This window comes from Exserohilum turcica, assembly GCF_000359705.1.
Source record: "Exserohilum turcica Et28A unplaced genomic scaffold SETTUscaffold_3, whole genome shotgun sequence".
Lineage (NCBI taxonomy): Eukaryota > Fungi > Ascomycota > Dothideomycetes > Pleosporales > Pleosporaceae > Exserohilum > Exserohilum turcicum.
Window position 1 is genome coordinate 1,724,565 of NW_007360136.1, and position 12,518 is coordinate 1,737,082.

At 53.7% G+C, this 12,518-nt stretch overlaps 1 protein-coding gene across 1 annotated transcript; it reads right to left on the minus strand.

Moving 5' to 3' along the window:
* Positions 1-415: 415 nt before the first annotated feature.
* SETTUDRAFT_137291 (uncharacterized protein) lies at positions 416-8,751 on the minus strand (the record flags this gene model as incomplete). The annotated part of the gene is made up of 6 exons (XM_008029315.1): positions 416-1,197; positions 1,247-5,419; positions 5,469-5,663; positions 5,718-6,396; positions 6,450-8,545; positions 8,622-8,751. The coding sequence occupies 6 exons, from the start codon at positions 8,749-8,751 to the stop codon at positions 416-418; spliced, it is 8,055 nt and encodes a 2,684-aa protein (XP_008027506.1).
* Positions 8,752-12,518: the final 3,767 nt, after the last annotated feature.

Here is a 12,518-nt window from a genome sequence, read left to right on the forward strand (position 1 = left end):
CGGTGATGTTCGCGTTGCAAGTTGGTCGCGCAGCGGCACAGATGCGCGTGCCGACGGCGGAGACGACCGAGGCGTGCGGAACAGCAACCGAGGGGCGTGTGGGCTTAGTTGGAGGGCTATTTGGAGTCGCAGCAGCCGTCGGTATCCTTCATCGATGGCAGAGAGATGCAGCAAGTCTTGTGCGGGGTGTGGGTTGATGGGACGGCACGCAGTCGTGGAGAGCGTGAGGTCTGAGCTCGGGGGTCCTGCGGAGTGGACACTGCACATAAGTACATAGCTTAATCACATTCCGGCTGCATTGGTCCCATACCTTCAGCAGAAGAACAACATACATTTTTACAACTACGCCAGACCTGATGCTGATGCTCTTTTCCGCCCAATGCCTTTGTTTTCTCCAGCCGTGTACACCATTGCTTTATGAGTCGCCAAAAACGTCACCCAACTCAACCTTACCAACACTCCAGATCTCCCGCTCGTCCTCCATCTCATCACTCGACAAGCCAAGGCCGCCCGCTCCACCCTCGGCCTCCTTCCTTTCTCTTGCCTGTCCCGCAAGCCTCATAGCCACCCGCTTGAAGTAGTCTCCCATGCTTCGCTGCGGACCAGGAGGCAAGCTCTTGCCTGGACCAGCCATGTACTTGTCGAATACAGCGCTTTCCTCGTCCACTACTGAGAAGATGCTAAGGAATGCAGCTTCCGCAGAAAGCTTGACCGGGATGACCGGGTCGCGGACGGATGCAAATACGACCGGTATGACTAGTGGAATGTGCGGACGCACCAGGTCGTTGTGTTTCCGCGAAACCGTTCGAAGCACGACAAGCCCCAGGCGCCTCGAGTCAACAGGATGACCCGGTTCCACTACAGGTGCAAGGGCCTCAAAAATTGGCTTGGTGTGGTCGAAGCTCTTGTTGCTCTTCTCTGAAAGGAGATACTTGCCAGCTGCGAGAATCGAATTGTCCGAGATGACCGGCTGCGAGTGTGCGATACCCTGGCAAATGATGGACACAGTCTCATCAGCAAACGATTCTGTCAGAGCCTCCGGCGCATCGAGCAGAATGGCATTGAGGGCCAACACGGATGCCTTATTGAAATGCGTAGTAAGTACACGCGCCTTGAGCAGGCTAGACGCAACATCCTCAGGTAAGCAGCTGATGAGTGCACCCAAGAGGCGAGCGTTGGTGATAGCCATTGCATCTGCTCCGTGTTAGTATTTGGCAAAAAAGGTTACAAACTAAGTTGAACTCACCATTAGAATCGTCAGTCTCAGTATCGATGAGACCAAGGATGGCGTTTCTGCTCGCTTCGCTCATGTTTTTACCCGCTTGGCTCACCACCTCGAACAAGGCTTTCAGCATGGCAGTCTTGACAGCCTCATCGCTCGTCTTGGATCCGGTTAACAATTCCGCAATCAGGGGGTCCACCCTAGGTGTAAGTTTGATCAATGTACCCAGAGCCTTGGCCGCTCGTGCTCGCAGGATTTCAGATGATGTATCGGCGAGAGACTTGGCAAACGTTCGCTGAAGCTGCGGTAGGAAGGGCTTGAGGAAGGTTGGGATTTTTCCAAGCAAGTTGTTGAGTGTGAGTAGAATGGCCGCCTTGACATCAACGGAGCGCTCTGTAACCACACGGATGAGGGGTCCGGTGATTTGAGTGACAAACGGCTGCAGTGCTTTTGCGCTTGTCCGGTCAATCACATCGGAAATCGCCAACGCCGCCTGCGTTCTCTGATCCACTGAACCGTTCATGAGACCTTGGAGGAAGATGGGCAAGACGGCATTGATGCCCTTTGGCAATGAGAAACCCGGAAGATCCGCACCCGCAACGCCGACTTGGTTGAGGGTTTGACGAGTGGAAATGACAAGCGACTCCATCTCTTCCTTTCGCAGCCTCTTCGATGTGAGGGTGCTAAGAGCAGTCCATGCTGCCTTGACCACCTCGGGGTCGCTATCGTCAAAGGAGATGAGGAGGGCACGAATGAGATCAGGGTAGTATCTGGAGAAGTCGACATCGGCTTCTGCGAAGAACTTGGCAAGATGCATGTCGGCACGCGCACGTCGCTTCTCGTCGTCGTGCTTGGACAAAGCAAGCATAACGCTCATGGCAGTATTGAGTCCGTCGAACTCATCCACAGACAAGAGTACCTTGTCGAAGGATGCCTCCAGTTCGGACTTAAGGTCTTCATCCTTGGAAGCAATCATGTTGTCCATGATGGTGTTAAGAATGTTTGGCAATCTCCTAGTCATAGCTGAGCTTGCAACTTCGGCCAATGATGCAATGGCACGCGCATTGAAGGCAGACATTGGTGAAGTAAGAAGTGTTGGCAGCAGGTTTGGCAGAATAATGTTGGACCTTGCCTGATCCGTAAGGAGAGTAAGAAGCGCCGAGAGCGCGTTCTGGGCGTCATCCTCTGATCGCAGGAGATTGAGTAGATATGGCAAGACTTGATCAACGGCCTTCTTGCCAAGAATCTGTTGTAGAGCATCAAAAGCGTCCGCGGCGGCTTCTCGTACATCCGCATTGTGGTCCACCAGGGCTGTTCGGACGACTTGAATGAGAGTCTTTTCGTAGTCTTCAAGTTGTTCTGGTGAGGCGGCAGCAATGAGCTCTCGGAGGGCGATACAGATACCTTGTTTGGCATCGGTATCGGTAGTGTGCAAACCTTCTTCCAGAGTGGGCAAGAGAGTAGCGAGCACTCCGTCGCCGGCTTTTCGGATAAGTTCCCCAAGGGCATTGCTGGCGATGACCTTTTGCTCCATGTTGGAGCTTGCCAAGCGACGGATGATGAGTTGAGTAAGAGTAGGGATGAGCTCGCGAAGAGTGCGAGGGCTGGCAACCAAGGCTTTCCAGACGTTGATGGATGCAGTACGCACCAGACCAGAGGTATCGCACCTGCAGATGTACAACGCAGATAGGACCTTGTTCCGCTTCTCCTCTCCGAGGACTTCAAGCAGAGACTGCCCGGCCTCCTTTGCACCCTCTTCGGCCTCCTCCTCCTCCACCTTCCCGCTGATACCCGTAAGGTTGAAAAGCAGATCTCCAACAAGTTCGACGGAACTGAGACGGATACGGTAGCTGTCGTCCGCAAGACCTCTCTCCAACTCTGGTAGCAAGAGATCGATAGCCTTGGTAGCAAAATTCTTGACCAGAAGACGACCAGCACGCAATGCGGTTTCTCTGATTGATTCGACGTCGTCTGCAAGACCACCAAGAATAGGAGGGATGATTTTGTTGAGATAATTGGCAAAGCTGTTTCCGAAACAGACGGGCAAGAAGATGAAGAGCGACATGAAACCTTCTCGGACGGAAGCCCTGCTGCTCGACACGTTCTGCAGAATACTGGGAAGTGTCTCTTCCAGGCGTCCAGTTCCAAGACCAGCGAGGACTTCTGAAAGTGCCTGTGCAGAACCAAGTCGATCTCCAGCACCTGTATCGGACTTGAGCGTAGTCATGAGGCTCGGTATGAGATCGGGCAAAGCATCTTCCCCAAGCTTTTCCACGAGCGATCCGAGTGCTTTGGATGCCGTGGCGCGCGTAGCCGGCACAGGGTCTACAATCGCCACTCGTAAACCGGCCACCAAGATTGGCAAGTGAGATGTGAGATCCTTTCTCTCGGAGAGATATGCCAAACTTCCGATAATCTGGGAGGATTTTCGCTTCGTTCCCGACCGGTCACCCAATCCTCGCTCCAGGATGCGCACTACAAGCGCAAGAGATGGAGCATCAAGGAAATGAGCGAACTGAATCTTGATCAGTGCGTCGAGAGCATCTTCAGTGTGTTTTGTTGGATCACTGAGAGCTTTGAGAATGATGTTGACGACACTCTTGATCTCAGGGTTGCTGATGACTTCACCGAAGCGTTGCAAGCTTCTATTTGCTGAGGCTCTTACTTCTTTGTGACTGTCTGTCAACACAACAGTCAGAGGGGGGATGATGTCGGGCAAGCTGAGAGCCAGTTGGTTTGGATCCAAGTAGGCCATTGCACCCAAAGAGTCGCAAGCTCCCTTCTTACTGCGCCATTGGTCCTCCTCTAGACCTTCTAGAAGTATTGGTAACACCTGCTTTACTCCAAAGGAACTGAGTGTGGAGAAGCAGGTCTTTGCTGCGTCGAGACAAGCCTCTCGAACGTCTGTGCTCGTGTCACCAAACCCAGCAAGCAATTGAGGGACGAGCTGGATAACATATGGCTCAAACAAGCGACCCATGATCAGAGAAAGGAGTTCGTACGCCAAGTACACACCCTGTCTCTGGTTGGGATCTTTCTTGTTCTCGCTGGCTCCCTTGAGTGTGGAAATGATACGATATTCTTTGAGCACAATCAGCCCCTTTCCTTTGACGATACCAGCAAGTCCGTAAGCAGCACCACGGCGTGAGGCATACTTCTTGGACTGTAGTAATTGATCCATCATCTGGTTGATGTAGTTGGAGAGTTCTTGCTCGGAAGTGCGGACCAGAGGCGGGAGACATTGTGCGACAGCATATTGCACGGTCTCGGAAGGTGTGCTGAGTGTCGCCAACAGCCTTTGAACGACCTTGGGGACTCGCTCGTCTCCTGCAGTCAAATGGCGACCCAAAGCACCGTAGAGAATGACGACTGCTTCGTTGACTTGATCATACATCTCAGACTTGCGATCAGGTGCTTCAAGTGCGTTCTCGAACAGCTCCATCAATGGCTCCACCTTAGTTTGTGCTTTTGCGGTAATGACTGCTGTCGCTGCTTCAATCAACTCCTCACGAACTGCAGGGCTGCGGTCTCCCAAAGGACCCTCAAAGATTAAAAAGTTGAAAAACTCTGGAAGGTCGTCGGGCTTGAAGCCTGGGGTCATCTCTTTGAACGTGAGGGCAATACCGTCTCTGCTTTCCCATGGATCTCGCAGGTCGACCTTTCGCGGCATACCATACTCGTCGCGCTCTGGGACTCGCGGTTTGGCTTTTTCTGTGTATGATTCACGAAGCCTCTTCAATAGGTCGTCGAATGTCTCTGGGTACTTCGTTATAATCTCTCCGATTGCTCGGGCCGTTGCTCGTCTGAGCTGTTTGTCGAGAGAGTCAAGGTATGGGAGCATCTGTACACCTGCCTCTGGTTTCAGTTCCAGATCGTTCTCCTCCCAGATAGTCTTTGCTAGTTCTGCGTTTTCTTGGACATCATCGTGACAAGCAATCCAGACTTCTTCACTAAAGGTCATGTCGTTCATGTCGAGCTCGGCATCGATAGCTTGTAGAATCGCTGTTCGAACGCCAGTTTCTGGAACGATGGTGCCACGAAGCAGTGCACCTAGCTCTTCGTTGGTGATGTTTGGAGCAAGGCCACTAGCAAGATTTGTCATGCAGTCCTTGATCATCTTGTAATGCTGCTGGTATTTCTGCATTGACCACACCAAGATCTCAATCAACTCCCTGCGCGGAAGTCGGTCGTCGGTACCTGTTGATGTTTCAGTTCTGTGTCTTAACTGGAGAGGCAAGGTACTCACAAGAGTTGGTATGGAAAGTGAGAATTTCAATGGCTAGAATGAGTTGCTCATCAGCCTCCTCAGGCGAAGATCTGCCTATACCACCCTTCTCTAGAACTAAAAAGATGAGAGGCAAGCAGTATGCGAGAGACACAGCATCCAGCGGCCGTTGTTCACTCAAGAAGCGAAGTCGGTATAGAACGCGTGTTACCAAGTCTGAGACTGTCAGCGCACATCGAGAAACTGTCAAAGGGAGCGAAATTGACTTACCACCTAGGTCCTCACCTTCATACTCTTTCGCGAGCTGTATGGAACCAATTGTTCGGAGAACGGCCACACCAACAAATGGTCTTAGCGTACCCAAACGGTTGGATATCTTCTCAGAGCATGAGATCAGAGCAGTCGCTGGAACATCTCCCAGAAGAAGTCCAGCACCATCACGGACAGCCTGGATTAGGAGATTAACCGTTGGTCCCATCCACTGTTCTGCCTCAGTTGGAGGACCAGTTGCAAGGCTCCTGATGATGCCAACCCCTCGCCTCATTCTTTGCTCAATACCAGCAACTTCCTTCCTGATGGCCGATTCCTTTGCCAATTGAGCGTTGACCTTGGCTTGCTCGTCCGGCGTGAGTTTCTTGGTCTGTCCTTTCTTTTGCGCAAGCTGTGCTCGGAGCTCCTCTTCCCATTTCAAAGTGTCGTAGTCCTTGGTGTTTTTGTCGATCACAACTGGGGCCTTCTTGGACAAGACGTCTATATACGCAGTGCCTTCAGGTGTACGGAATATCGCAGCCTCTGTCGGGCCAACGGATTCCAGTTGCTTGGGGTCCAGGTCTTGGCTGAATTGTTTGACTATGGCGGGCAAGGCGACATCTGGAGCAACGAAAGCCATATCGGCATAAGCGCTGTAGGCTGCCAGGCTGATTGCAGGGAATTGCGCATTGCCGTGGTCCTTCAGGATCTATTAGCACTGATATTATATGTGTGATCTTAGGAACAGCATACCTCAGTCGCGTCGTTTGCGGTGCGTATAAAATCTTCCAAATTGTTTCGAACTACGTCGCCTGGGTCTACACCCATGCGCAGGCACAGGTCAATCCAGGACACACGGGGAATGATCTCCTTCCTTGCGAAGACAACGAGTTTCATGGCTTGTTTGTGCAATGTCACAGTGTCAATGCTGACATCCTGTTTCTTCAGGACATCTTGGGGAAGACATATGCAGCTCAACACGGCCCCAAGATCGCTAGAGCCGGTTTTCGATGCCAACGCCGCGCTCTCCTTATCTTCAAGTTCAGTTGACCTGTACCATGACCATATCCCATCGATAATAATGTCACTTATCTTCTCCGGTGATGTGTGGAGGTATGCTTGCGTCAGTGCTTGTCTGGCAGCCGTCTTTGCTTTGGCGGAAATGCCCTGGGCGACAATAAGGAAAATATAGGCCTGTGCCCATGCATCCGGAACGTCCTTGGAGGTAGCTTGGATGACACTTGGCGCGACGGCGTTCAGTGCACGCAGTGCGATTGAGACGTCCTCCTCGGTGGATAGTTTTGCGTACACTTTCGGATTGAGGATGAATGAGGGCTTTGGCTTTGTGGCGAGCGACTGCGTGATGACATCGGATTTCTTGAAGATTGACACCAGTTTCTCGTCTTTCATATTGTAGACTCTATCAATGAGAAGCGCAGTAACGTAGTGCCCAACGGTGACTAGTCCACTCTGGGACGCTGGGAGCGGGTTGGCATTGACATCCTGCCAGAGCTCAACAAGCTTCGGCAGCGTAGTCTGACAGAAGGCAAGCACGTCTGGCTGGGCCTTTTGATCTTCAGAAAGGTTCCACCAGATGTCTGCTGCCCTGATTGCCCAGAGCCGTTTGACAGGCACCCGCTTATCGCCCATGCCTTTGATGAAAGCATCCGCCACTGTCTTGTCAATAGCGACACCGCTGGCTAGGCCAAAGTTCAGATGGATCGTCATGGCTGATACTTCGGCTAGCACCGCTGGCTCACTTGGCTCCTTCAATGCCACCGGAGCGATGCCCACGGGAATCTTCTTGGACAGCGAGGGCGACTCAGGCAGCACTGCGAGCATCTGAGCGTGCAGGACCTTTTGGTCGGCGCCCGATACCTTGGCTTGCTTGAGGGGATTGAGCACTTCGTCTGCAACCTTGTCCATCTTGTCGCTGTCCTTTGATCGCAGGGCCAGCGACTTGAACGTGCGTAGGGCACCTGCTCGAATTGCAGGGTTGGTAGATTTTACGTTGGACAGCAGCGGCTTCAGCATATTGCTGAGCAGGATGTCTGAGAGATCCATGGAATCGGGAAGGGCGAGAATCATGGGCGAGATGATGTCGTTTAGCACCACCTCGGGTGCTCTGAGGAGCGCCTTCTCGATGGGTGGGAAGACATCCTTGCGCAGCTCTTCCAGCGTAGGGAAGCTGTCGAAGAAGTCGTGCAGCGCGTTGGAGACATGGTCTGGGAGCTGGCTTCTTGATCCAATAATTTCTCTTGTGTAGTAGGCGTAGTAGTCTTGCTTGTGGTTTTCCAGGAGCGGCTTGACGGCGGGCAGCCTGGACGACACGCCTGCGATGACGCCGAGGTAGACGGCGTTCCCTGGCGTAGGAGTGGGGCCCTTTGCAGTGAGGGTGGTTACCAGCGTAGAAAGAGCGTCTTTGCCAAGTGCCTCTGAGCGGAAGACAGCACGCAGAGCCCGGCGCGCAGAGACGAGAGCAGAGTCTGCGAGGCGGCCAGCCCGGCGATGGCTGCCTGCACCCACACATGTCTCGAGTGCCTGCGCATTGGCGAGGGCTACATCCAGGCCATAACTCGCCCATACATCAGGTGCGGCTGCCAATTGCAAGAGCAGCACCGAGCACCAGTCGTTCAGCACAAGGGCATTGGCGTGGGCGATGCCCTTCTTGGCACACTCTTGCTTGAGAAACTTGACAATGGGCGGCAGCACCGTTTTCCCGAGCGGCCCGGTCACCAGCGCCTTGAGGACGGCCTCGACGGCGCGGCGGGACTCGCGGTCGTCGTACAGCGGATATGTCTCGAATAGCGTTTGCAGGAGGGCCTGGAGGTCGGCAATGGCCAGTGGTGCTGCACGGGGCGGATCTGGTCAGTCTCGTTGTGCTCGTGTCCATGTGCACTGGGGGGGGGGCTTCTGGGCACTCACCGTCGTCTGCGACGCGGTGCTGCAGGCCCGACAGCTCGTGAATTCTGCGCTTGGTGGAGCTCGTGATGAGCTTCTGGCGCAAGGCATCGCGGTCCAGGGCCTGCGCTTCAGCATCCCCATTCGCAGCCATGTCGTCGCGTCCACATGAGAAGGCCGAGTGCGGGGTGTCGTCGGCGGCGGCGGCGGCGGTGGTGGGGTGGGTGCGAGCAGCGTCAAGCGCGAAATGATGATGCCAAGATTTCTCTCGTCTATTTGCTAAGTAATACGAACACGAAGGAGGATAGGCACCCGCTGCCGCCCTAACCTAACAGACTCGCCGGCCATGTGGAGCGCGCTGCCATCATCGCCCCCCCACCACGCTGGCACTGGCACCAGCACTGGCACCAGCACTGGCCTCGCCGCCCGACCAAGTACCGCTCATAAGAAGAATAACACCCAATCGCCCGTCTCCAACAACACTGCACTGCACCAGCACTGCACAGCGCCCTGATGCGTCCAGCCCGCGCCTCAGCCCTGCCCAATCTTGATCTTGCTCGGGACCAGGCCCCGAGATACTCTATACGGCAGCCCGCGTGAACCACGCCGTTGCCCCTCTCCCACCCCCCAGGAACCCTCGCCCACGAGCTCCTCCCATGGCGAAGAAAAAGAAGCCCGCCGGCAACCCTGCGCGAGGCTTCGCAACCACGTCGGTCGCCAGCAAGCCAAAGCCCGAAAAGACGGCCGCCGACCCCCCGGCCAAGGAGGTCGCCAGTCTGCAGCCAGAAGAAATCCCCGCCGTGCCAGAGCCTACGTCTCAGCCATCCCCCCAGGCACACGCTGCCGCCAAACAAGAAGCCGCACCAACTCCCGAGGAGCTCGAGGCTCAGTTGGAACGCGATGAGCTCCAATTGCTCGTCGAGAAGCACGCTGCCAAGGTCCGCCGCGAATCCCATCGCCATGTGTCGCGCTTCCAGACAGACCGTAGATTGCTTCGCAGTCAGGCCCACTCCGTAACCGTTCACGAATGGCTGCCCAGCGACATTTTGGACAGCATCATGCTGCTAGCACAGGCCGAATCCAACGATTCAAACAGGAGGCAGAACCAGCAGTCCTTCCTCAAGACACTGACTGAAGATGACGCAATATCGAAACTATGGACCCTCGATCTCAGCCTACGTGAGCTGGGCTTCTTGCAAACCCACATTGAGCCTGCGCTGAGATGGCTCTGCGCCAATGCTGCCGGCGTCGATGCATCGTCGGCTGTATGGGGCCTCCAAGAAGCTCTGGAATGGCTGGCGCTGCATCAGTCCGAGAACCACACTTTTTCCTACGAAGAGTCGCAGCCCAAACGCTCAGCATTCGACACTCCTGAAACATCCCGACCTCGTGAGTCTCTCTGCTGCATTTTCTTTCTGTGCATATATCTTCAAAAATACTCATGTGAATGTTGGCGATTCGTCGCCTGGCTCAGTTGTCGTCAAGTTGAGTGCACCACGCTAACCCAAGATAGCCACACCACCTTCCGAGCCTCCCACCAATAGCGCAGCCGCACCACCTCCCTCAACTCCTGCTAGGTCGAATGGGTCCACGGTGCCTGAAAATGACCAAAGGGATGTCCATGTCAGCGACCTGGACAGCGATCTTGAACTCGACGACCTCATCCCCACCTACCTTAAGATCAAGGGCAAGCTGTACGAGATTGACCCACAGCTTGTTGAGTCAACCTCACGAAAGCCACCAAAGGGTGCAAAATCCAAAAAGTCAACACCCGCTCCTCCTCAAACACCAGTTGTTCGAAAATTGCTCTCGCAGCTACAGCAACTTACATCAGATGCCCTCTTTGACGAATATCAAGCCGAAGCACAGTGGCCTGCCAAACGCAACCAAATCGCCCAAAAACAAGCCGAAAAAAGACAGCAAAATGGCACGCAACCACATACCCCGAAATCTCAAGAAGAGAATGGAATTTCAAAGACTCCAGTATCGACCGAGGCTGAGACGCCCGCAGCTCCAGCTTCTCCAAAGGCTAGTCAAGATGAAGAGGATGCCGACTTGCTTGGGGGAATGTTCTCTGCAGTTCCTGACGCCTCACCAGCTTTGGAGCCTACATCCAATGGCACGAGTTCTGGTGATGTGGCTGTAAGGGACTTTGGCAAGACAGGAGGAGGGGTGTCTCCCCGCAAAGTGCTCGAAGAAGCAGTCCGCTCAAGGTAGGCAACACCCGCTAATTTATAAGCACTAGCTAAAATACATCAGGGATTCTAGTGCGCGTTTGGCCTACAAAATGATCTCGCCAACAGTGTACACTTGCCGGCATTCACTTACGATCACTTGGTCCAAGGACACTGAAGTCGAGTACGACACTGAGATTGTCGGTGTGACCACGACCCCCTATAGACGGGAGGTTACGTTTGCAACAACCGGCGTCGCTACAGTATCCGCTGAACAAAGCGAGAGCTTTGTCTCTGTCGCCGCTCTCTTTTCCATCTCTGCCGCCTCACCGAAAGAAGAAAAGGTGTACATGCGGCTTCCACCAAACTGGAGAGAGCTTTATAGAGAATTCTTGGAACAGCGCAAGACACGCATGGATGCCGCGGACCGCGACTCGATCAAACACTACCGCTCAGTCATTCAAGATCAAGTCGAAAATGAAGAGTCGGACGGTGTCGTGTTCATAAATCGTTTTAAGATGCGCAATCAGGCTGCAACAGGCTCCAGTACTTCAAATTCAGGGTATAATACGCCAGTACGACAACACGACGGTCTGAAAGAGCTCTGGACTGCAAAAGTCTCGACTCCTTCATACCAGCACATGCTTGTCGGCCGGACAAACCTTCCAGTGTTTGGCTTCAAAGAGTCCATTCTTTCGACTGTGGACAAGAACCAGGTTACCATCATTTGCGGTGAGACTGGCTGCGGCAAGAGCACGCAGATTCCATCTTTTGTTCTCGAGCACGAACTTGCGCAGGGCAAGGCATGCAAGGTTTATTGTACTGAGCCAAGACGAATTTCTGCCATTTCGTTGGCGCAACGTGTGAGCGAGGAATTAGGTGAAGGACCAAAAGACGTCGGAACTATGCGCTCACTCGTCGGTTATGCGATCCGACTTGAATCCAAGATGTCGTCTCAGACTCGCTTAGTATACGCAACTGTGGGTGTCGTACTACGCATGCTGGAATCATCTGGAGGACTGCAAGAGGTCACGCACCTAATCATTGACGAGGTCCACGAAAGGTCCATTGACACGGACTTTCTCCTGGTTATTCTCCGGTCGTTGATGGAGCGTCGACCTGAATTGAAGGTCATACTGATGAGTGCGACTGTCGACGCTGCACGTTTCTCGAGCTACCTCAATAACGCTCCTATTCTGAATGTGCCTGGTCGTACCTTTCCAGTCCAGACACGATATCTCGAGGACGCCATCGAGTTGACGCACTATGCTGGAGCATCCGAGAAAAACACGAACACGGCCACAAGCGACAACGACGAAGATGAGATTGCGAGCGATAAATCTGGCATTCCTAGCAAGCTCCCTGGTTACAGTGCTGCCACACGCAATGTGCTTTCCAATTACGACGAGTACGCAATCGATTACGATTTAATTGCTCGTCTCATTGAGACGGTCGCGTACGAGCCACAGCTGAGCCGCTTTAGCAGTGCCATTCTTGTATTCCTTCCTGGCATTGCTGAGATTCGCCAACTTAACGACATCCTAGCTGGCCACCCCTCTTTCAAAGCTGATTGGTATGTGTACCCGCTACACTCCACTATTTCGAGTGAGGATCAGCAAGCCGCCTTTTTGATTCCTCCGCCGGGCATACGCAAGATAGTGCTTGCTACCAACATTGCAGAGACTGGAGTGACGATTCCAGATATCACGTGCGTCATTGACACTGGCAAGCACAAGGAGATGAGGTT